This window comes from Drosophila teissieri, chromosome 3L (genome assembly GCF_016746235.2).
Source record: "Drosophila teissieri strain GT53w chromosome 3L, Prin_Dtei_1.1, whole genome shotgun sequence".
NCBI classification, from domain to species: Eukaryota; Metazoa; Arthropoda; class Insecta; order Diptera; family Drosophilidae; genus Drosophila; species Drosophila teissieri.
This window is the reverse complement of record NC_053031.1, coordinates 23,373,277-23,397,500: the sequence shown is the minus strand read 5'-3', so window position 1 is coordinate 23,397,500 and position 24,224 is coordinate 23,373,277. Positions and strand designations below refer to the sequence as shown.

The 24,224-nt window shown below is 35.3% G+C and overlaps 2 protein-coding genes across 7 annotated transcripts in view; both read right to left on the bottom strand.

Annotated features, from left to right (window-relative positions):
* The window catches only part of LOC122618254 (B-cell receptor CD22), a 43,792-nt gene extending 33,424 nt beyond the window's left edge, over positions 1-10,368 (bottom strand). For all 6 annotated transcript variants that reach the window (XR_006326010.1, XM_043794552.1, XM_043794554.1 and 3 more), the window contains exons 1-10: positions 10,200-10,368; positions 7,803-8,231; positions 4,853-5,024; positions 4,651-4,799; positions 2,788-2,958; positions 2,195-2,353; positions 1,987-2,063; positions 816-914; positions 597-756; positions 344-455 (exon numbers count right to left, since the gene is read on the bottom strand). Coding sequence is in view for 5 of the 6 variants with exons in the window: in XM_043794552.1 (XP_043650487.1) it covers positions 344-455; positions 597-756; positions 816-914; positions 1,987-2,063; positions 2,195-2,353; positions 2,788-2,958; positions 4,651-4,799; positions 4,853-5,024; positions 7,803-7,938 (1,235 nt within the window). In the remaining variant the exon portion in view is untranslated. The remainder of the gene's footprint in view (positions 1-343; positions 456-596; positions 757-815; positions 915-1,986; positions 2,064-2,194; positions 2,354-2,787; positions 2,959-4,650; positions 4,800-4,852; positions 5,025-7,802; positions 8,232-10,199) is intronic.
* Positions 10,369-21,980: 11,612 nt separating this feature from the next.
* Positions 21,981-22,677, bottom strand: LOC122618256. Its single transcript, XM_043794555.1, has one exon. It carries the CDS (start codon positions 22,641-22,643, stop codon positions 22,077-22,079), a length of 567 nt encoding a protein of 188 aa, XP_043650490.1. The 5' UTR covers positions 22,644-22,677; the 3' UTR covers positions 21,981-22,076.
* Between the last annotated feature and the right edge of the window lie 1,547 nt (positions 22,678-24,224).

Here is a 24,224-nt window from a genome sequence, read left to right as displayed (position 1 = left end):
GGTGATATGGTTACTACGGTTACACGGATGGATGTAACACATACGTATTTATGTTAATTGTATGTTTATTGTAAAAATTACTTATAAAAGATTCACAAAGATTTTGACGCTTGTGCCCGTTAGATCAAAGAGAGAGAGAGAGATCGATATGAATTGTATTAGGGATGACCATTAGGTGCAACGCCCCTGGAAATTATGGCCAATGACAATAAGCCTTACGATAATTTAAATATTTAATTTTAAAGGTGTTTACTGTGATCCTTATCTACTAAGCTTTAACGGCAATCTTCTAGCTATTTTAATTTTCGAGATCTCGCCGATCATGCTGAAGTAGCTTACGTACCATTCAACTTGAGTCAGTGAAGCAGGGTTTGCAACGTATTCACAGTTAAGAAGAACTATTTCACTTGTATTGGCAATTATATCAGATGGACTGACTTTGACTACGGGGGGATCTAAAATAGATGAAATAAATATTATGTCAAATATTAATATTAATATTAATATTATGTCAAAATATATACTTACATATATATCTTAAACAATATATAAATCTCAAAATAGAAAAATAATTAAATATAAAGGTTAATACTCACATAAGACTTCCAAGGTGAGGGCAGATGAAATTGGTTTTTCGCGATTAATTTGCAAAACAATATTTTCAGCTTCACAACGAAAAACGCGATCATTTTCAAAGCGGGTGGCATTGAAAATGAGTTCGGATTGAGTATGAAAAGTGCCATCACTTTTTTCCAGCTTTAAAAAAAAAATAGGTGAATACTATTTATAGGTAAATTTTACAACTTTATTTTTACCGATTTAGTCCGGACTTCAGTTATTTCGTTTTCGTCTGAACTTATTATAGTGGTTGTGTTATACCAAGTAAGATTTACTGCTGGTCGCGCCCCACGAATCTATAAAACAGTATAAAGATTTGCACATTATTAAGCAATATTACTTTTAATGAACTTAAACGCCTAAAATAACATATAACAAGAGAGAACGCTATAGTCGAGTTCCCCGACTATCTGATACCCGTTACTCAGCTGTCAACACTGACAGTTGTTGGCGGTTTGTGGGCGTTAGAGTGGGCGTGGCAAACATTTTTTTGGCAAATCAATAGAAATTTTTAAGACTAATTCAAAAATGAAAAAATATCAAAATATTTTTCAAATGTGTGGGCGTGACAGCTTTGTGCGATTTGTGGGCGTTAAAGTGGGCGTAGCAACATGAATCGACAAACTTGCGCTGCCTCTATGTCACTGGAGTCTGCATGCTAAATCTCAACTTTCTAGCTTTTGTAGTTCCAGAGATCTCGACGTTCATACGGACGGACAGACGGACGGACAGACGGACATGGCCAGATCGTCTCGGCTATTGATCCTGATCAAGAATATATATACTTTATATGGTCGGAAACGCTTCCTTCTGCCTGTTACATACTTTTCAACGAATCTAGTATACCCTTTTACTCTACGAGTAACGGGTATAAAAAGTAAAACATAGAGACCAACATAAATCAAAAGATAACGATAAGATCAAGAAGAATAAAGTAGAAAGTAAGGAAAACTGAGGTATTCTATTCTATATAGCTGAGGTTCCTTTTATTGCTCATAACTTTTTAGAGATTTAGAGAAATTTAAAAATAAGACTATTGATATTTTATCTTTTCCACTTTTTGATGGTCCGTCGGTATGAAGATCGAGCTTAAGGAACCTACCAGCGCAAAACGCAACAAAATTTTTAACGCCGGCAGTGCATTGTTATTTAAATTCAAGACCAGATTATTATTTATGTAAATCTGTAGAGTGTATAAAAAAGTAAGGTGAATGACGTTAATGCCAGTAAATAAATTATAAAGTCGTCAAACATCCTATCCACCAATCGATTGTTCTTGGTTTCTTTTAAACTATTTCGATCCATTCTTCGGGTAATTTCTGACTTTCTAAAACCTTTTATAAAATCTTATTACTTTTTAAAACTTACGTCACATGTTAAAACCACTTTGCTGCCTTGTACTGTGTGATGTTTTACCCCATTAATATTAATACTAGTTGGCCGAACTGTTGAATAAAAAAGAATCAAAATTATGTTACAAATAATATTACCAAAATTTTATTCTTATTCCATATTCCAAGAAATGAATTAGACATGTCACAGCAATCGTTGAATTTCTTATTGATTATTAAAGTACCTTGTAAATCCACGCTAAACTTAGTTACAGTAACATTTTGTATGGCTGCAGATTTCACACGACACTCAAAATCCTGAGCAAGATCTTCGCGGGACAACTGCCAATCCAACTCGAGTGTTGAGGTATAAAGACCATTGATTAAGTCATTAGTGGGGGAATCTAATAAATTCAAAAAGGAAGATACATATATGATATTTTGTTTAAGAAATGTAAATGTTGAGGTGCTCTAGGTTAACTTTTTTAATTGGTATATTCCACTGCTTTAGCTATTCGATTTCTTTTACTCAAAATATTTTCAAGTAAATAAGAAAACATATATTCTATATGTATATTTTAGCATTGTAGTGAAAAGGCCGTTGCTAACGAAAAGATTTTTTTTTAAGTAATGTAATGTAAAGAGTGACGAACAAATTCAAATTGAAATTTAAAATAGGATCATACAGGTGACACTAAGAAATCCTTGCCTCTGGGTATTTTTCGAGACTTGATTCGGAAATTGTGTTTATTATGATTATATTTATATTGTAATCTACTCTGGGTTATAGTTTTTAACATATCTTTACGAGTAACGGGTACAAAAATATAATACTCACAAGTTGTTAGACGCTTTGTTCCACGAAACCAGCTCACTTCAGGTTGAGGTCGGGTGTTCCTTACAGTACATGTAGCTTTGAGGGACTGACGTTCCTGCATGGGTCCCACTACACGGCCGTTCTCGAGTCGATCTCCTTTTGCATCCAAGATAACAACCTCAGTGGGTGGCACTGAATACGTGCGTTTATTGTCCAACATATACAAATTGGTGGCGGTTTTGTGATGTTTGTGTGTGAGTGCCGTATAATTTTAGATGGATAAACATGTTTTAATGCGATTTAAAATAAATCATGTATGCTATATAATAAAATATATTCCTTAAACTTAAATATAAATAAATGAAAACTGTTATTAAAAATAATTCGTATTATGAGTAAAGAACACTTTAAAATATATATTTTTAAAAACAATAAATTGAGAAAATAATCCAAAAACCAAACAAAACACATTTTTGTATATTTTATCGAACTTTTTTTAATTTGATTAATGGAGCTACTTCCCTACTTAGGACTTATAGCTAAAAACACAATATATATTTAAGTTATAAATAATTTTTTACCAATGTTTTCTATGTTTTTATCACGCGGATATTTTAATGAAATGAATAATACATAAAAATGTTTTGTCGGAATTTTTATGGAATGCGAATTAGGATTTTGCAAATAAAATAATATTTCATACATTTTAAAGTCGGGGAAGGAGACGTGTTTTTTTATTATTGCGGTCGTACATAATAAGGTTTTCGTTGGTGATTTAAACAATTTTTTGTTGTTTTAATTATTTTGTCATAATGTTATTATTCATACGTATTATTATTTTCCAAGTCGATGTGGACGGTTGGTTTTTTTTTAATTTTTGAAATAAAAATTTGTATTATATAATATGATTATGAGTTTTGACGCATGTGTTGTTTTAAATGAGAGGAAGAGAAAGAGAATGGTTAAAAGTAGAGAAATATAAAGGTATGGTGGCAACTATTAAAGGAAAGAAAATTCAGCTTTTAACCAATACATATCTTCTTTTAGTAAAAATAATAGTAAATGGAAACGCGTATACCAAGCTTTTTAGGTGCTATGAAATAGCACTTACGGACCTTGCTGCTTCTATCTCTATATTCTGCGCTTTTGTGCATTAAAAGCGACTATCAGATACCCTTATGCAGCTAAAGGGAATGTGAGAACAAAAGTTTTAAAGCTAATATCTTGAATACTTTAATAATTGCATTAGCTGTTTAGAAAATATTAAAAAGCAAGAACAATTTAAAAAAGAAGATTACGCGAAGTAAATTTTGTTCGTGAAATATTATTCGACACTCGAAAAACCTGTACTTAACAAATTCTGCTTTACAGAACTATGAAGTATAATTCGGTATCGATTTTTTCCCTACACCTAGGTCTTGAAAATTAAAATATTTATTATCTAAAAGATTTATGTTTTAAGCATAGTTCGTTGATTTTTACATGTAGGTAAGTATTAAGCAAGTTGATAGACAGAAACCAGCAAAGGAAATTTAAATTACTCTGCAGTTCCACAATTTATCACCGCTCGCACCGACACTCTCTCTGAAACGATTTCTCCCTTTTAAAAGATATTTAACTAAAAAAATGTGCTTTTTGTTGAATTAGCTTATGTTTATTTGATGATTTGTCATCATGTTGATTCGTAGGACGACTATTTTGAAATCATCTCAGTTGATACATAACTCGGAAATAATTGAACAAAATGGCGATAAGCGGTACTGCAGGGTAACTCAATACATACATGTATACATTAAGTGCAAATTATCATAAAGCTCATTTTCTATGCAGTTTGGTTATTCTAATAATACATTTCTTTATATATTGTTTCGTTTGAATATTTACCTAAGACTCTCAATTCTATTCGATATCCATTAAAGTTATCACACGTTTCTTCTGGTATAAAAAATGTAGTATCACAAAGATAAATATCTTCATCAGCTATTTTTAAGTCCTTAATTACTAGTCTGTATGGGTTTTGCTCCACGGTTACTCTAAAAATGATTGAACAAGATTAACATAAAGCTACAGTTGTTTAATTTGTTACCTTTCGTCAAACTCTTTATTAACACTCGTGACGTTACTATCTCCGAGAAGCATTGCAGCAATGCGAGCATCTCCCTTAAACCAATTTAGTGAGTGGAGTTTTCCGCACTTTTCTGCATTAACCGGGCACGGTAGAACAACTGATTGACTTTCTTGCTGACTAATGGTGGTATCTAAAAATAAATAAAACAACAATATTATAACATTGACAGTAACAGGACCTCTCAAGAAACACATTTATGTACATGTTTTGATAGAAATAGAGAAAAAAAAATTAAATGAAAACCAAATTAAACAAGAGAGAACGCTATAGTCGAGTTCCCCGACTATCTGATACCCGTTACTCAGCTAGTGAAAGTGCGAAGGAGATTTCAGCACTGACAGTTTTTGGCGGTTTGTGGGCGCTAGAGTGGGCGTGGCAAAAAGTTTTTTGACAAATCGATAGAAATTTATAAGACTAATACAAAAATGAAAAAATATCAAAACATTTTTCAAAAGTGTGGGCGTGGCAGTTTTGCGCGGTTTGTGGGCGTTAGAGTGGGCGTGGCAAAAAGTTTTTTGGCAAATCGATAGAAATTTACAAGACTAATACAAAAATGAAAAAATATCAAAACATTTTTTAAAAGTGTGGGCGTGGCAGTTTTATGCGGTTTGTGGGCGTTAGAGTGGGCGTGGCAACATGAATCAACAAACTTGCGCTGCGTCTATGTCTCTGGAGTCCGTATGTTTAATCTCAACTTTCTAGCTTTTGTAGTTCCTGAGATCTCGACGTTCATACGGACAGACGGACGGACAGACGGACATGGCCAGATCGACTCGGCTACTGATCCTGATCAAGAATATATATACTTTATATGGTCGGTGGTTTTCGGTGGGCAGTAGTTGGTGTTAGAGTGAACTTAACAATTTTCTGAAAAAAAAATACACTTATTGGTATGCTTAATATCAACTTTCGAGTCGAGATCGTCGACTGTCAGATAGCTAGGCTAGTGGGAGTACAAGAAAGATTCTTCAATTTTTTATTTTTTAATATCGTTAGAGGCATCTTCGCTACATACTTGTTAACGAATCTTGTATAACCTTTTACTCCACGAGTGATAAGCATCGATATTTCCGTATCGCGTTGCTGTTTGACGCAGTATGGTCGCATTCGCCCAAGACTGCCAAGCTCACACTTAAAAAAAACGTTTTCATATTTTATTTTATTTTAGTCTGCAAATTTTTATTGATTTGCCAAAAAACTTTTTGCCACTCTCACTTTATCGCCCACAAACCACCAAAAACTGTCAGGGTTAAAATTTCTCCTTCGCACTTCCACTAGCTGAGTAACGGGTATCAGATAGTCGGATAACTCGACTATAGCGTTCTTCCTCGATTTTTTTATGAAAGGTGCTTTTAAATCTAGATTTTTTTTTAGTGTCTTTTAAGCGTAATTTAAGACTCGACCAAATTAAGCGCGTTTAATTCACCGCGTTTTATTACAGCCCGTTTGTATTTTACGCATATAGTTACGCATATTTTCTATGCTGTTTCTTTAGTTTTTTCTCTAGTTTTCTAAAGTCATCGATTTAATGATAACACTTGATCGATGTACCGTTTGTGGCGAGCTAACCATCACATCAAGTTTTGTCCTTAATAAGGACTCCTTATCCACCTCAGTACAATATAAATCATTAGGGTCCCTAAACGATTGCATATCGCGTGGAAAATAACTTCCCATAAAATAAGTTCCATTGGGACTTTAAAAAATTTCTTTTTCTCATGCAACCAACCATGGTGTTCTAGGGTAAGCGTCATCTCAAATGTGGGAAAATGTTGTATTCAAATGTTTTAAGCATTCCGCAGATGCGCTTCCCATGAATGCGAAGAAAAGCAGTGAAGAGAAACTGAAAATAATGTAAGGCATACAGTGGATGGCACTGGTATTTTGACAGCACTAAAATTTCTATTCACCTAGAATTTGAAGCTATTTCAGGAGCTTATTGGCATCCATGGAATAAGCATTTTGTTTTCGCCTAAATTAAGCAAAACTTGTAATAACCCATTAAGTACCTTTTGAAAAACACCATGTTTTATCAGTGTACAAATTTATTGTAAAATGTAAATATAAATATATAAACTTGATCAGTATGAAAGGCCGAGTCGATCTGGTAATGTCCGGCTGCCTTTCCGTCCGTTTCTACGTGGTCTTTCAGTTTTAAAGCTGTATGTGTGAAAGTTTCACAAAAGTGTTTATACCCGTTACTCGTAGAGTAAAAGGGTACACTAGGTTCGTTGTTTTTTCTATTGCAGGTAGTATATAAGTCGAAACGGACCGAATGGTACCGCTATATCAAACATATCATAATGAGGAAAAAAGCCGTTGTACATCAGTTTTTCGACAATATATAATTTAAGTTTCGAAAATGGAACGTCAATATTATGCAGCTGATACATTTAAAGTCGAAAAATTTATTGAGAATAATAGAAAAATGTATGAGGTGTTATAATATATTATTTATATTACATAACTGCTTTACTTACGCATAACCGTTACCTATTTTTATACCCGTTACTCGTAAAGTAAAAGTTTATACTAGATTCGTTGAAAAGTATATTCATATACATATAGTATTTAATCACGATCAACAGCCGAGTCGATCGCCATGTCTGCCTGTCGGTCCGTCCGTATGAACGTCGAGATCTCAGGAAATATAAAAGCTAGAAAGTTGAGATTAAGTATGCGTATTCCAGAGACAAAAGCGCAGCGCAAGACATGTTGCCAAACCCCGCACTTTTATTTTCTTTATAATTTTAGTCGAGAAACTCGACTACAGTGTTCTTTCTTGTTCCTTTAAGTTAACTAGAATTGCTGCTCCCTTGTTTATTAAATTAGGTCGGTCCTTAGCTACGAACTTTGGATTTGTGTTTAATCATAGCAATAATAATAATATAATAATAATAAGACTTACCGACTTGTGCACTGGTGCTATCTACTAGCGCAAAGAAAAGCAGCAGTACCAGCGATAGAGATATTGGACTGCTATCTTCCAGTTGATTCGACTTGGGAACAGCCTTTTTTGATCGTCTTACCACAATATTTCCCATCTTGTTAATTGTTAGGTCAGTTTACCGCAAAATTATCTTTAAAAATTTTTTAAAACTTTAATGTTTTATGTTGCCTCGGTAGGCACATACATATGTACAAGTATCGTTGATGTTTTCTGTGTACTGATTAGGTGTACCACAATCACTTTTCAATTTTATCCAAGACCGTTGTCAGTCATAAAATCATTATTTCATTATATCCAAATTTTACTGCTTCAAAAATTATTACGGTTTATTAACATAAATGATTATTTTTTATTATCATAAATAACAAGAAAACATTTTAATAAATTCTGAAAAAAATGGAAAAACAATAGTGAGTAGTAGTATTTGGTTGGTATACAATATACAATATTCGGTTATTAAGGAATTAAAAAAAAAAAACAATATGGTCAACTACCACGACTGTTAGATAAATATATAAATAGTATAAAAAAAATTGGCACCGCAGTGGCCCTACTAAACTATTGAAAAATATATTCCGGGTTTATATTTTCGGCCACGCCCACAAATTACAATTCCCGATAGCGACAGGGTGGATTCTTTTTTGGTAGTAATCATTTTTTAGCAGAAATCTACCTAAATAGTTTGAATCACCCCTTACATCTAAAGTTTGTTGTAAATTAATATTTTATGTGTAAAGTAATAAATGTACCCGCTGCTGTGAGGTGCTTCTGGGTAATCAAGGAAACAGTTGCTTTCCCACTTATACATCTCCATCTTTTTCGCATTCCCTTTATCTGAGTACAAAGTAACTGACAGTCGAGAGACTCGACTATAGCGTTCCCTCTATACACTACAATAGACTTGTTAAATAGTATGTAACAGATAAAAGGAAAAGTTTCGACAAAACTCCACGCAACTCGACACTCCACGCACAAAACTGTCACTTCCACATTGCTTTCCGTTACTCGTAGAGTAAAAGGGTATACTAGACTCGGTGAAACGTATGTAACAGGCAGAAGGAAGCGTTTCCGACCATATAAAGTATATATATTCTTGATCAGGATCTGGCCATTTCCGACTGCCCGTCCGTCTGCACTAGCTAGAAGGTTAAGATTAAGCATACAGATTCTAAAGACTCATAGACACAGCGCAAGTTTGTTGACCCATGTTGCCACGCCCACAAACCGTACAAAACTCCACGCCCACACTTTTAAAAAATGTTTTAATATTTTTTCACATTCTTTTAGTTTTGTAAATTTTTCTCGATTTGCCAAAAATATTTTTGCCATGCCCACTCTAACGGCCACAAACCGCCAAAAACTGTCTATGTTATAAGAGACATATTAAAATCATTCTTGAAAAGTATATATTCTGTTTGCTTAACGATTCTTTTTACCTAATTGTTTCCTTAAAATATTATATTCTAAGTGTACGAACTAGATTTTGGTGATGCAAAACGTAAACATTGTGGTTTAGGTTCAACTAATTGAAATCATTGTTAGGCTTGATAATAGGTAAAAAACCAATGTTTTTGTTTAATAAACATGGGTGACTTTATTAGCCCATAAGTTTTAACAATATGTGCGTTTATATTAGCTGGTTTCTTCCATATGTATATATGTACATATGTTGTTTAACATATACGTAAATATATATGTGCATTTATACAACGGCAATATAAAACAACGAAAATTCATTGCAAACTATTTCTAAAAGCGGATTCGGACTGTGATATAATTTCTTTTAGCACGACTCTGTTCAGTCGGCACTGCTGTATACATAGGCACATATGCATATATTTCAGCGCGTACACTCAATGTACGAAAATGTGTATATTTGTGTACAAACGTTTCCCTGTATTTGCACACTAATATAAAAATACATAGATAGGTAACAAAGATTTTCTTTTTTGTTTTTCCAACCAATATTTGAACGCTTGCTTATTTAATAGTGCCTAGGTGCTATTCAAGATTATTCCTTGAACAAATTATTCAAGATTAACTAACACTTTTGTTTGCGGGTTTACTTGTTGCAAGCACATCACATATGTATAGTGTTAAGGATATGATTATGATATTTAGGCCACCTTTAGACCGTTTTATTATTGACCAGGACCTTTAATTCTCTTTCCTCTGCGCTGTTTAACGTAAAACTTTTTGTATTCACTTTCACGTTACGTTTTACAAAGAATTATTTTTATATTTTCTTTTCCTCTTTATTGCTTCACATTTGTTTTAATATTCACATTTGGTTATTATGCCAATTTTGCTATAATCTAGACGGCGATTTTCCCAGCACTCATTCCCTACACTCACGTTCCATTCGAGTTGGTTATTTCGCGTTTTCTATTTAAAGCGCTCACTCATGCTATGTATATTTCGTTGGCCTCTCGTTCACACGCGTTTTTATGGCTTCAGGCCGCTTCTGTTAGCGGTCCGATGTCCAATAGCAATAGCAAGAGCGTTGTCCCGACGTTCTCTGCATTCGACGGTCAAACTGAAACTGAAACAAACTTGAAGGCGGCTAGGCAGCCAGCGCCAAAGAGCCAAATGGCTAAGAGAACCGTCTGCGAGGAAGGGAAACAACCCCTAAATTGGCGTAAGCGTTCGGCTTCCTTGCAGCTGCTGGTGTTTTAAACAAGTGTTTGGGACAAATGCGTCAGCCACATGCTAGCAGGGCTGACAGACGTCTTTACGGCTGTGAATTCGACGCTAATTATGAAGTTGCCAATTCCCACGTCCCTATACCCATACGTAGTTAGATTACGATGTGAATTGCGAGAGTTGGGTGAGATTAAAAACATTCCCAATAGGAGTTAGCATGTTTTTTTTAGTATATCGCTTAGAGAAATAACTAGTGAAGGATAAGCATAAAAAATTATTGCAAATACAAGAAGCCTAGAAGTACATATGTACATCGATTAAAACTACGTTTTTTATGCTTGTAATTTTCAATACACCCGAAGGGAGTGTTTCAGTGTCCACAAGATACATACGTACATATATGTACATATATGTATGTACATAAGAGCGCAGAATATCTGGCCGATAAGATATTTAACTAGATTAGCAACAGATTAAAGGCGTTAGCCTTTAGAGTGCAAGTTTATTTCAAGCTTAGTGCGCGTCTAATCATAGTTTAAACTAAAAACACACACATAAATTATATTTTGAAGCAACAAAAACAGCCTCTCTACCGAATTCAGAGAAACTGCGCCTTTTTTTGGGTCAATGCATTTTTGTATAATAGTATCCAAACGCTATTTTAAGCCCTATTTATATTTCTTTTTATATCCAAAATTGTCACTAATTTTTTACCTTGTTAAGGAGGGGCACTATAATATAGGAACAGTTGGAAAAAAAAAATTGAAAACAGAGGAATTCTTAATTGCGTTGAGTTTGATCATAGAGTATTATGTATACATAAGTATACATCAGCGTGTTTTTTATATGCATGTACATAAATACTTCAAGGGTGTACAAGCTTCAGCTTGCCTTAGTTAAATTCGATTTTTAATTTATACCTTTGTTTTGTTTTTAATTTATACCTTGGTACGACAGCCTTACACCCATATAGTTTTGGACAACACATTAAAACATGTGGCGATTTTTCTATTATATGGCGGTTTATTTTTGGAAGTCTTCAAACATGACCACATCAGCAGCTGGACAGCGGCCAAAAGAAACAGATCGACAAGCCACGGAAAAACACTGTGAAAATAGAGGGACTCCAATGGCTCACGGATCGCCAGCTGTTCTTTGGCGTACAGCATAGGCGGCAAAACAGCCTTTGCTTAATCATTAGTAAGGCATGGGGATGTTTTTGTTGTGGAGGGATGAGCAGGTGTCTGACCTAGTGACCATCGGAAGTCACTAAGGAGCCACAGGAGGAGTTAGTTGCACCTGCCACTGGAGCATTCTAGTAGTTTGAAAGATTACTTGTTCTGTTAATGTTATTTTGATCAACTATAAATTTTCTAAACTCCCAAAAACTTTCGAAAATATGGGGACGTAAGGAAGCTTTTGTTGTTAAAAAAAGATAGTATATAAACTCCGGTAGCATTATTTTAACCAAAATTTCTTCATATGTAATATCAATTTAATTATATAATATAAATACAGATGGTATAAAACCCTAAATGGACTGAGTCTAACAGCTGAACTCTATAGCTCCTATAAAAAGCCATTACCGACATTCCCGAAATTTTAGCCAAAGTAATTTTAAACAAGAGAGAATGCTATAGTCGAGTTCCTCGACTATCTGATACCCGTTACTCAGCTAGTGGAAGTGCGAAGGAGAGTCTTCAGCACTGACAGTTTTTGGCGGTTTGTGGGCGCAAGAGTGGGTGTGGCAAAAAGTTTTTTGGCAAATCGTTAGAAATTTACAAGACTAATACAAAAATGAAAAAATATCAAAACATTTTTCATAAGTGTGGGCGTGGCAGTTTTGGGCGGTTTGTGGGCGTTAGAGTGGGCGTGGCAAAAAGTTGTTTGGCAAATCGATAGAAATGTACAAGACTAATACAAAAATGAAAAAATATTAAAACCTTTTTCAAAAGTGTGGGCGTGACAGTTTTTCCCCTGTCTGTGGACGTTAGAGTGGGCGTGGCAAAAAGTTTTTTGGCAAATCGATAGAAATTTACAAGACTAATACAAAAATGAAAAAATATCAAAACCTTTTTCAAAAGTGTGGGTGTGGCAGTTTTTGGCGGTTTGTGGGCGTTAGAGTGGGCGTGGCAACATGAATCGACAAACTTGCGCTGCGTCTATGTCCCTGGAGTCTGTATTCTTAATCTCAACTTTCTACCTTTTGTAGTTCCTGAGATCTCGACGTTCATACGGACAGACGGACATGGCCAGATCGACTCGGCTACTGATCCTGATCAAGAATATATATACTTTATATGGTCGGAAACGCTTCCTTCTGCCTGTTACATACTTTTCAACGAATCTAGTATACCCTTTTACTCTACGAGTAACGGGTATAAAAAGCGTACAAAAAGTGTTGATTTTTTGAGCTTAGAAAAATTGCCATGATTTAAAGGTCCCAGAAGTATAGTCAGGGCCTTTCTTAATTCTGAGGATATTTTTCTAAAACTAAGAACAAGTTGCGCTTTTCTAAAATTAATGCCAATTATAAAAAATTAAGAAAACATTTTTATACATTTTTTTTTTCACAAAGAAATAAAAATAAATCCGAAGTCGACCACGATTTTCAAATGAAACAATACTATTGTAAAACTTTAAATTTCTTTTTTTAGATCACTAAACACTGTCGCGACTGCTAATTATACTATACGAGTAAGGGGTATGCTAGATTCGTTGAAAAGCATGTAGCAGGCAGAAGGAAGCGTTTCCGACCATATAAAATATATATATTCTTGATCAGGATCAATAGCCGAATCGATCTGGATACATTTTCAGCAAAATAGCCGGCATGAACGGAAGGCAATCTTAGCTTGAACTTACTTCGAAATTCAAGCAAAGTTGAGAGGCTCTGGCCTTACTTCGGGATCATGGTCTCACACAGGCCCAGTTCTGTGCGATTTAGGAGGACGCTAAGAACAGAAAGACTGCAATTTATTCCAACCTTAAAGCAGGGGCTGAAAAAATGCTGCCGTCCAGTGATTACTGATGTCACAGATACCGTAGCGAAAGTAAGCCTACAACATCTTTTAGATCATACAGTAGCACAAATAGCAAGTTATCAAGAGAGGGCTATTATATCTGAAGACAAACCTATTATCCGCTGAGTTGATTTTTGGTTATGGTTTTGATGAATGCACGAGACAATCTAAATACATCCATTCGTACACTGCCTCGGCCTCTGCGCCTTAAAAATTCGTCAGGAAACGTTTTGTGGAACAATCGTACTCCGCAAAGCATACACTTTTAAAACTTGAACTTCTGAAAAAATGTAACAATTTAATTATCAGAGAAAATTTGCTAGTACAAGCGGAAATCAAAAATTTAATATCATGCTAAGTAGTCTTCAATAGTAATAAACTACTTTACGAAAAGTTGATTTTTATTTCACTGTTATTGACGGAAAAGTACTCAAAGCCTTTATGAATACAAACTCATTCCAGGCTTTCCCCATTTCAGTTTGTACTTCATGCTGAATATAAAATCGGTGTAAAAAAATTGAGAATCGCGAGTTCCGTCGACAAAAGCATGGTTTCAGAAAGAAACAAAAGAGAGCGATATAGTCGAGTTTCCCGACTACCCGTTAGACCATTGATACCTGTTACTCAGCTAGTGGAAGTGCGAAGAAGAAATTTCAACATTAACAGTTTTTGGCGGTTTGTTGGCGTTAGGGTGGGCGTGCAAAAGGTTTTTTTTAACAAATCGGTGAGAACTTACAAGACTAATAAAAAAAATGAAAAAATATCAAAACCGTTTTTAAAAGTGTGGGTGTGGCAGTTTTGGGCAGTTTGTGGGCGTTAGAGTGGGTGTGGCAACATGAGTCTATGTCTCTAGAATCTGTTTGCTTAATCTCAACCTTCTAGATTTTATAGTTCTTAGATCTTAAAGTTCATACAGACGGACAGACAGGGTCAAATCAACTTGGCAATTGATCGTGATTAGGAATATATATAGGGTTGGAAAAGTTACATACTTTTCAACGAATCTACCATTTTACTTCACGAGTAACTGGTATAAAAATGACACTTAGGAACTATTTTGGATAAAGCTGTCGCTTAAGGTAGACCAACAAAAACAAGGAGGATTCGGAAGCACAAATGTTGCTAATACTGCTCGCCAAGCTTTCAATAACTACCAAGTAATTTGACTTCAAATCATTGACATTAAAATCATTTTAAACATGAGGACAATTTAAATATGATTGTCATGTCAATGTCCAATAGACCTGGATAGGTACGAATAAGTGTGCCATTAAAACGGGGAACTTATTTATGGCAAGCTTCCCTGGCTTTCAATGACAGCGACCGTTCACAAGATTCTGGTTCACTCTAAACAGATTCTTGAAAACACAGTTCTTTCAGTCAATTTTTTTTTAGAGAAGAGGCTGCAGAATACTGATATAAGATTTACAAATCCAACAGACTTCACTTCAGACAAAAAACCACAGATTTGTTTTGACAGAGGATTGGAAACTTTGGAACTTAGTATAATCTCTAAATTAATAAACATAAGCGACTTAGTCTTCCGAGAGAAGTACTGAATTGTTGTCGTGCGAATTTGAACATGCAGCGAATGTTTGGTTGATCCTCATTGTGAAGAGGAATATGAAAATGACTAATATTTATACCCGTTACTCGTAGAGTAAAAGGGTATCGTTATGGATTCGTTAAAATGTAGGAGAAGGAAGCGTTTCTGACTATATGAAGTATATATCATTTTGATCAGGATCAATAGCCGAGTCAATCAGGCCATGTCCGTCCGTCTGTCCGTCCGTCTGTCCGTCCGTATGAACTTCGAGATCTCAGAAACTATAAAAGCTAGAAAGTTGATTCAGCATGCAGACTCCAGAGACATAGACGCATCGCAAGTTTGTCGAATCATGTTGCCACGCACACAAACCGCACTTCCACTAGCTGAGTAACGGGTATCAGATAGACGGGGAGTTCGACTATAGCATTCTCTCTCGTTTTGAACTCGAGACCTCGAGATTATCAAGAGACCAATCATGCCCTGCACCGTTTCTTGACAGAAATGTAGATGCGCTTAGTAGGTAAACCGAGTTGCTAAAAGAAGTGGAGGGAATTTCTGATCCGTGTCCGATGTCATCAAGAGATGTTGTACCTTTTGAACCTAGCGGCCCTATCGAACCTTGTGATGAAGAAGAAATTTCAGCACTGACAGTTTTTGGCGGCTTGTGGGCGTTAAAATGGGCGTGGCAAAAATATTTTTGGAAAATCGAGAGAATTTACAAGACATATAATGAAATGAAAAAATATCAAAACATTTTTTAAAAGTGTGGGCCTGGCAGCTTTGGGCGGTTTGTGGGCGTTAGGGTGGGCGTGTCTCTGGGGTCTGCATGCTGAATCTCAACTGTCAAGCTTTTATAGTTCCTGAGATCGAATATACGGGCATTCTGATTTGAATAATAAGAACGATCGATTTAAGATAACGGAACAAAATCATAAACAATAAAAGCAAGCCTACGTTTAAATATTCAAATAAAAAACTAGAGTATTATAGTTTGTTAGTTCGTCCTCAAAAGAGGACCTGCTTCGAAACTTACATAAAACCGATTATATCAAACCTGGTATAAAAGGCCTTTTCTATATGAAATCGGTCGTTTCTTTGCCTCTTTTGTCGTTTTGTATGAATCTTTGTATTGGATTATTTAAAAAAAAAGCTTAAGGTTATACCAAGAGCTACAAAAGATTTTAAAAGTTTTTAAAATATAGCACCTTAAACGTAAAAGGCACAAAACTTTTTGATATAAAATAATTTTATGAATAATGTACTATTTACATATTGACAAAATTATTTATATATTGACAAAATTTATAATAATTTTTGGCACACCGATGAAAAACTGAAAAACAAATAAAAAATTAAAATTTCAACACATTTTTGAAAACTTTCTTTAGTTTCACAAGCTTAATCTAAACTTCCTAGCTTTTATAGTTCCTGAGATCTTGACGTTCATACGGACGGCCAGACTAATATATGGCCGGAAAAGCTTCCTTCTACCTGTTTCAACGAATCTAGTATACCATTTTACTCTAAAGTTGACTCAAAAGTTATAGACAAGTAATGTCAATGCCCCTTTTAATAGTCCCGACACATGACTAATGTAAATGTAAGACTAATTTAAAAGTACATTATTATGATTTTATTTGGAAGTATTCATATCTTAACAAACTTTCTTAGCAAAGCTCTTAAAATTACTATTCATTCACAGTAAAATAACTGTAAAATGAAAATTCAGCTAGACTGCAGACGAGGCACGCTGGTCCTGGTCCTACATGAAGTCCTTTCACTTTAAGTAATTGGACTTTATTTATTAGGTCATTTATGCAGAGAGTGTTAGATCTGGATTACCTGAAAGCGTAGGACCTGTTTGGTAGAATGCGATTACATTAGAGGAAATATTGTCGGTTGCTTTTGCTGAGTCTGGCTTTCAGGTTAGAAAGTCCACCCATTCAAATGGGTTTCGAGCATGTAACAACAGTACAGTTGGGTCCCGGATTGGGTCGGGTGAAATTGGTTTCGTTGCTGGAAATTTTATACCCGTTACTCGTAAAGTAAAAGGGTATACTAGATTCGTTGAAAAGTATGTAACAGGCAGAAGGAAGCGTTTCCGACCATATAAAGTATATACATTCTTGATCAGGATCAATAGCCGAGTCGACGGACGTCTGTCCGTCCGTATTAACGTCGAGATCTCAGGAACTATAAAAGCTAGAAAGTTGAGATTTAGCATGCAGACTCCAGAGACATAGAAGCAGCGCAAGTTTGTCGATTCATGTTGCCACGCCCATTTTTTCATTTTTGTATTAGTCTTGTAAAATTCTATCGATTTGCCAAAAAAACTTTTTGCCACGCCCACTTTAAAGCCCACAAACCGCAAGAACTGTCAGTGTTGAAGACTCTCCTGCGCACTTTCACCATCTGAGTAACGGGTATCAGATAGTCGGGGAACACGACTATAGCGTTCTCTCTTGTTTTAAACCATAGTTGCTATGGTCTTACGGGCATCTTCATACCTTTTGGTACTATAAAATTTGAATCTCGCTGCGTTTCAAAACCGGAGAAGCATTTCCGCTTCTGGACACCACCACATTTTTGGTTTGTATTTATTTGGTCCTGTGATTTTAATTGTGTTTGTCCTGGTTATGTGGTTCATTGATTGTTTAATGCTTGAAACAGGCTTGAAAAATTTACGCTTTCGAAGGCAGCAGTCACTCTATTGTGCGAAGTTTAGTATGTTGTAACATTTGTACTTATGTTGTTAATTATGATTTCAAAGGGGAAATGATTGCTGTAAGTGTTTGTGACTTGGAAGAGCTCCACGAAATGTTAAGGTCGCTTTTGTTACAGAAGGTTAGATCTAAAACCGAATATTGGACTGGACTGAGGGAAAAGGTTGGAGACCCTGCATTCATCGCCTATTTTTCTACAATGTGCCCTTTTGGTCACTATTTGCGGATCCCCATGATGTTGATTTTGAGTTGAAGTCGCCTCCAATTATGCTAGCGATCGGTAAGTTCGCAGCATAATTAAATAGATCCCTGAGACCATGTTTAAAGTGTTCTATTGAAATGCTGAATATGTTACAGTTTTTTATAAGGTTCAGGGTCTGGACTCCTTTGTTTTTACATGTTTGGTTTAGTTAAGAGAATAGCTTTATGGCGTTAGAGATTTGCTGCGCATCTAGATCGGCGTTGGATTTATTTTAAGTCTCATAGAAAATTTAAAACTTTGGGGTTAATTTCGGAGCTGTTGCTACTGTCTGTTATAAATTCTGTACATTTTTTGCAAAGGGTGATTAGAGCATCATGGGCCTCGTTGGAAGGTTTGGGTATGATTTATTTTTGTTTCTGATCCTTTTGCTACTTTGGCGTAAGAGTTGAGGCTGAGCATACTCTTGGCCGATTCGATTGCATTATTGAGCGTGCTGTTGGATTGTTGACAATGCCAGGATGGAGAGGGGTAGGAATATTTATCTTGTATCCTGAATGGTTAGGTTCTCCAGTGTCTTTTAATTTTTTTGTGTAGGAACTATCGAAAATTATCTTGACCCTGCCTGTTGGAACTAGTTCCATGTTGTTATTTTTAACTTTTTTCATTATCCTGCTAACTTCGGATATTGGAGATTTATTGCAGATTTTATTTGCTTTAAAAGATCCTCATTTGATAGATGGGTTGGCATATTAAATATAATGCCTGCTTTAGTTATGAAGTATTCAAAAATTTTGGGGATATATCCCTGTTCTGTCAACTCTCTGTTTTTTGCAAGCTCATTCACCTTGGCTGCCGAACTGCAAGTGATCTTGCATCTGCCATACCACACTCTGGCGACTTCCTTAATGCCATACATTTTAAGATTTCCAGACATGTGGATAACTGAAATTGGTTGATAGCCTTTCTCTCAGTCGCATCTGACTGCTTTGCTCCTGGTAACTATGGTAGATGTCAACGGTGTAGGTTTCGTAGTTTTAGCTGTTGTGCCGCTTTACGACCGCACTGCTTTCCTTTTATTACAGATCATTTTTTATTTATTTATTCTTTTCCAATATGCTCTCTGTAGCGATTTTTTTTTATTGAGCGTTTTCCAAGAATTGGCACACTTGCGAATTCCATAAATTTTATGTATCTTTCTCGCTATTCCAGGTATTTGCCGATTCTTTCTTCCCCTATTGGAGCACTTTTTGTTTTTCCTTATTCGCCTATTCTCTTTGGCGGCTTCGCGGCTCCGAGAAATTGCGGTAAATTTGTGTTTTTTTAAAAAGAAACATATCCTTCTTGATCTTTTAAAGCCCACTTTTAATGAAACCTGATCTTGCCGCGCTCTCTCTACTATGCCACTTTAAGGCCATTGGGAGTAACGGAATTTTCTTAAGGCTTTAAATTAGTAAAAAATGTCCACTATATTTTGAAGTTGAATCTCTTTATTAGATTTGACGCGTATGTGTTAAGGAACTGGTTCAAACGCTTTCCGTGGTTTGGGTAACACAACCAGCTCCTACGAATGCTGATCGCCGAATGTGAAAATATATCTTCTATTTGATTATTATTAGATATAAAACCTCCAGGACCTCAAACAGCTGGAATTTTACAAGAAAGTGCGCTTATCTCTCTATATACTACGTATAGGTATACGGATACCTCACATTTAGGAACAAGTGGTGTACATACAAAGGCAATGCACAAAAAGAAAGGCCATCCGGCAAAGTCTCAGCGTGAGTCCATTTCAGGGAACCTTTCAGCAAAACCTTTAAAAACAAAATGGCTCAGGGGAAAAATTAAGTGAGTCTAAAATGAAAGAAAGTTAAAAACCGATGCGTTCTAAATATATTCCCAAATCAATATTTTGAGTAAACTATTGAAATACCTTTTTATTCGGTTAGTTTTCCGTCTGTCTTTTTTATCTATGCTTAAACACTACACCTTTAACTCTTTAGCTTTTGATATAAAAGGCAAATGTATATAACTCCGTTTTTAAGGAACATCGAATTTCACCATTTTAATACAGCTAACCCTATTTGAGCAATGCATTTGGATATACGAGTATGTATATGTAAGTTTAAGTTTGTGTATAATTTACAAATATGTCCATAATAGAGTTGCCAACTTTATAACAAATTTTAAATTACTCCAAAAATATAGTGGTTTCATATATATCTCTGCATCTGAAGGGGAAGCCTCACAGCTCCTGCAAGCAGAGCTACGTCTTATTGAAAGCTGGTTCCAAATAACTTTTTCATTAAGAAGAGGTGACTGCCCAGAAGTGTCATTAAATGGATCAGCAATCCCACAAAGTAGTTGCATAAAGTACCTTGGCTTGCACCTCTATCGCAGACTAACGTGGAAAAATCACATAAAAGCAAAGCGCCAGCAACTAAATTTAAAAAGTTTGAAGATGACCTGGTTGCTTGGCCGAAAATCTGCAACCACTCTGGAAAATAAAGTCCGTTTATACAAAGCCCGTGTGGACTTATGGCATACAGCTCTGGGGTACTGCCAGCAACTCAAATATTGAGATTCTACAACGCTAGCAATCAAAAATATTAAGACAAATTGTTATTGCTCCATTTTATATCTTAAATAAAAGTATCCATAAAGACTTAGGAATCCCTTATGTTAAAGAAGAAATAGCAAAACATAGTAAAAAAATATATAGACAGACTAAGAACCCATGAAAATAACTTAGCCTTAAGTTTTGCAAATAATAATAACAACGTCAGAAGACTTAAAAGATTTCACGTGCTAGATCTCCCTGACAGGTATTAAGTATTAAAACATGTTATGCATAAAGTATGTAGTAGGGCCTAATGGATAACTACTGCCTCTGTTAATTTAAGATTAATTATAAAATTTACTTATTGGCATACTTGTTTAAGACAGATTGTATATAAAAAGAGAAAGATCAAAAAAAAAAATCTATATCTGCACAGTTTGCGTCTTTATTTGTATAGCTTTGGTTAGTTCCAATAAGATTTAGGTAATTTGGAGGAACTATATAATTGTGACAGCATTTATTTTCTCTGCGCAAACCATATCTGTAGAAATTACAAAATTATATTATATTATATAATTATCAATTATTAAATAAAGTTTACACCATACAAATTACCTTATGTGCAATAATGATTTTAAGATACCAATATGAATTCTGTTCCTCAGTTTTGTTTCAACTATATTCATTTGGCTGAATACACGCTCAACCTCTGCATTGAACCATGGCAATATCAATAGTTTTATAGCAAAAGGTGCCAATTGCAGAAATCTGTAATTGCCTGCTGCATCCTTGTAATTTAAAACTTCGCCCCAAAAGCGTTATCTTCATTATTTAACCAATTTATTAAATGAATATAATTGAGTTAAAATTTCATCAATTTCCAACGGGGACATTTTAAAGTGCTCGAGAATTTGAACAATTGGAGACTGCTTGGTCTCTTTCTTTCAATACTTTCTCTACTAAAAAAGTATAGATCTGCTGAAGTATTTCAACACTGGCAACACTGGTCCATAAGGAAGTCGTAATCTTGAAAACTAAAAAAGCTTTTACGCGTACGCAGCATATTTTATCTTTACCAGATTGGCCATTTCTAATCTAAATGTAAAAACAAGAGAGAATGCTATATTCGAGTTCCCCGACTATCAGATACCCGTTACTCAGTGCGAACGAGAAATTTTCTAATTTTTCTGGCATATTGATAGAAATAGGGAAAAACAAAAACTAAATAAAAAAAAATGTATAAACGTTTCAAAAGTGTGGGCGTGGCAGTTTTGGGCGGTTTCTGGGTGTTACTGTGGGCATGGCAAATCGATAGAAATTCACCAATAATAAAAAAAAAATGCAACACATTTTTCAAAACTTTGGGCATGGAAGTTTTTGATAGTTTGTGGGCGTTAGATGGTGCGTGGCAACAGCTTGGTGAACAAACTATGCCAATATATTTTTAAGTTCATTTATTTATTACATTTGTATATATCTTTCCAATACTTTGTTTTTTAACAGGGAATACATCTTTAAATCTGTACTGTCAGAGACTAGGAAGCACTAGGTATGTCGCCAGAGGATTTACTGGCCGGTGAGTTCTGTTCACTTATATCTTTCAAAGACATACTCTTGGCTTCCAGAAAGACCGTTCTATTAGGCTTATGTTTGCCTCCTGCTACAGGATCAGTCTGATTTGATTTCGGAAATGCAGCAGTCTTTCCTTGCAGTCCTTTGTCATTCAAGATTTTGTGGGGACTATGCTCTTTTTTTCCATTAGCTTCGGCAAGATTAAGACGCCTATTTTTATTGTTTTTTGACTGATGTTTGTGATGTGTGCGGTTTTTGCGGTGGGAGTCAGTTTTTACAGGATCCTTATTCTTGGTCTTGGTTACATCCTGCCCGATTGTCACAGATGGCCTGGTTGTTGTAATGACTTTAAAGAACAAATTTTGTGCTGTTGTTGTAGTTTTTGTCAGCAAGGCCTCAGCTATATTTGACTTGGACCTTAGGGCGGACTCATCTCCAAAAAACGATTGTAAGTGAACTTCCTTAGGACTAGTCCTTACCAATACCAAACCAACAAGGGATAGGTAAGACAGGGCCCAAATGCGATGCATAACAAAGGGGTGTATGATTAGTGTGTGGTTAACAAATCGGTACTGGCAGAAATGGCTAAAATGTAATCTTTTATACACACTAGCCTCTATTGACATGGTGAATGAATGATTGCCACAGCTGTTATAAGCATTTAGAGCAGCTGTTTTTTTAAATTCAGGCACACAATTCAAAATCAGATACCGTTATCTATATTACATTAAAATCCATGCAAATGTAGTGTAAAAACGCAAATACAGTGTACTAAAAAATACAGCGTACGAGATTAAAAATCAGATGCGCAGAATCATTAGTGAATATACATGTGGGAGAGATATTTCCACATATTCGAATATGAACATTGACGACGCTCTGGACAACGAAAACGCAAAGACAATAATTCAAGGAAAACAGAAGTTGAAGTCGACGATCAACATAATTCAAGGAAAATAGAAGTCGACGCCGACGATCGCAATACGCGGAAAAAGAGAAGTTGAACCAAAAGGAAACTACGACGTATATCAACGATTCTCAGAAGGAAGCGACTGATCCCAATATAAGCGGCGAGAACGCAGACGACGGGAGCAGTTTGTGACGAGAGCCGAGAGAAGACGGAAGTATTCGACGAGAGAAGACTTAAACGACGTGAAGACTATTATCTAATATTAAAATAGATGTTATTAATTAAAACTATACTTATCATAATAATAAAACATCAATATTAATAAATAAAACCCCACATACATATACACATTGATACATTTAAAGGTATATTACATTTCAGTTTTCAATTGGCAAATACCGTATTTGTATTTATTTCGGGGAAGTGAGTTTGCGTTAAAAGATGGCAATAAATCAAATAAATACAATTTTTTTGTTTCCTGGATGCCCTTTAAATTAAAATGTATGAAACAATGTTACATGGGCACACATCTATCTAAAAAAAAACTCGCAGCAAGGCCAATGCTGTAGCAGAAATCGAATAGCTTAGATATTAGTGAAGTGGCTGAGATCACACACGAGGTTAAATTACTTGCTTATATTCTGTCAATGATATTTTAATAACCTTTTAATAGCCCACAAATGGACACATGGACAGACAGGAGGAAATGACTAGATCGACTCGGTCATCACGCTGTACACGCTTTTTTCTAACTTATACACTCTTTTCAATTTACCGATTAACAGATATACTAAATGGCTTTAAAGCTGATTCAAATCTGCTTTACTCATTTTCTTCCAGTTGCATTGTGACGGAGATTTCAAATTGTAACAAGAGAGAACGCTATAGTCGAGTTCCCCGACTATCTGATACCCGTTACTCAGCTAGTGAAAGTGCGAAGGAGTCTTCAGCACTGACAGTTTTTGGCGGTTTGTGGGCGCTAGAGTGGGCGTGGCAAAAAGTTTTTTGGCAAATCGATAGAAATTTAGAAAACTAATACAAAAATGAAAAAATATCAAAACATTTTTCAAAAGTGTGGGCGTAGCAGCTTTGGGCGGTTTGTGGGCGTTAGAGTGGGCGTGGCAAAAAGTTGTTTGGCAAATCGTTAGAAATTTATAAGACTAATACATAAATGAAAAAATATCAAAACATTTTTCAAAAG

Excerpts from the sequence above, each read along its gene's own strand:
- LOC122618256 (XM_043794555.1), bottom strand. The coding sequence starts at position 22,643 with ATGCATCGCATTTGGGCCCTGTCTTACCTATCCCTTGTTGGTTTGGTA.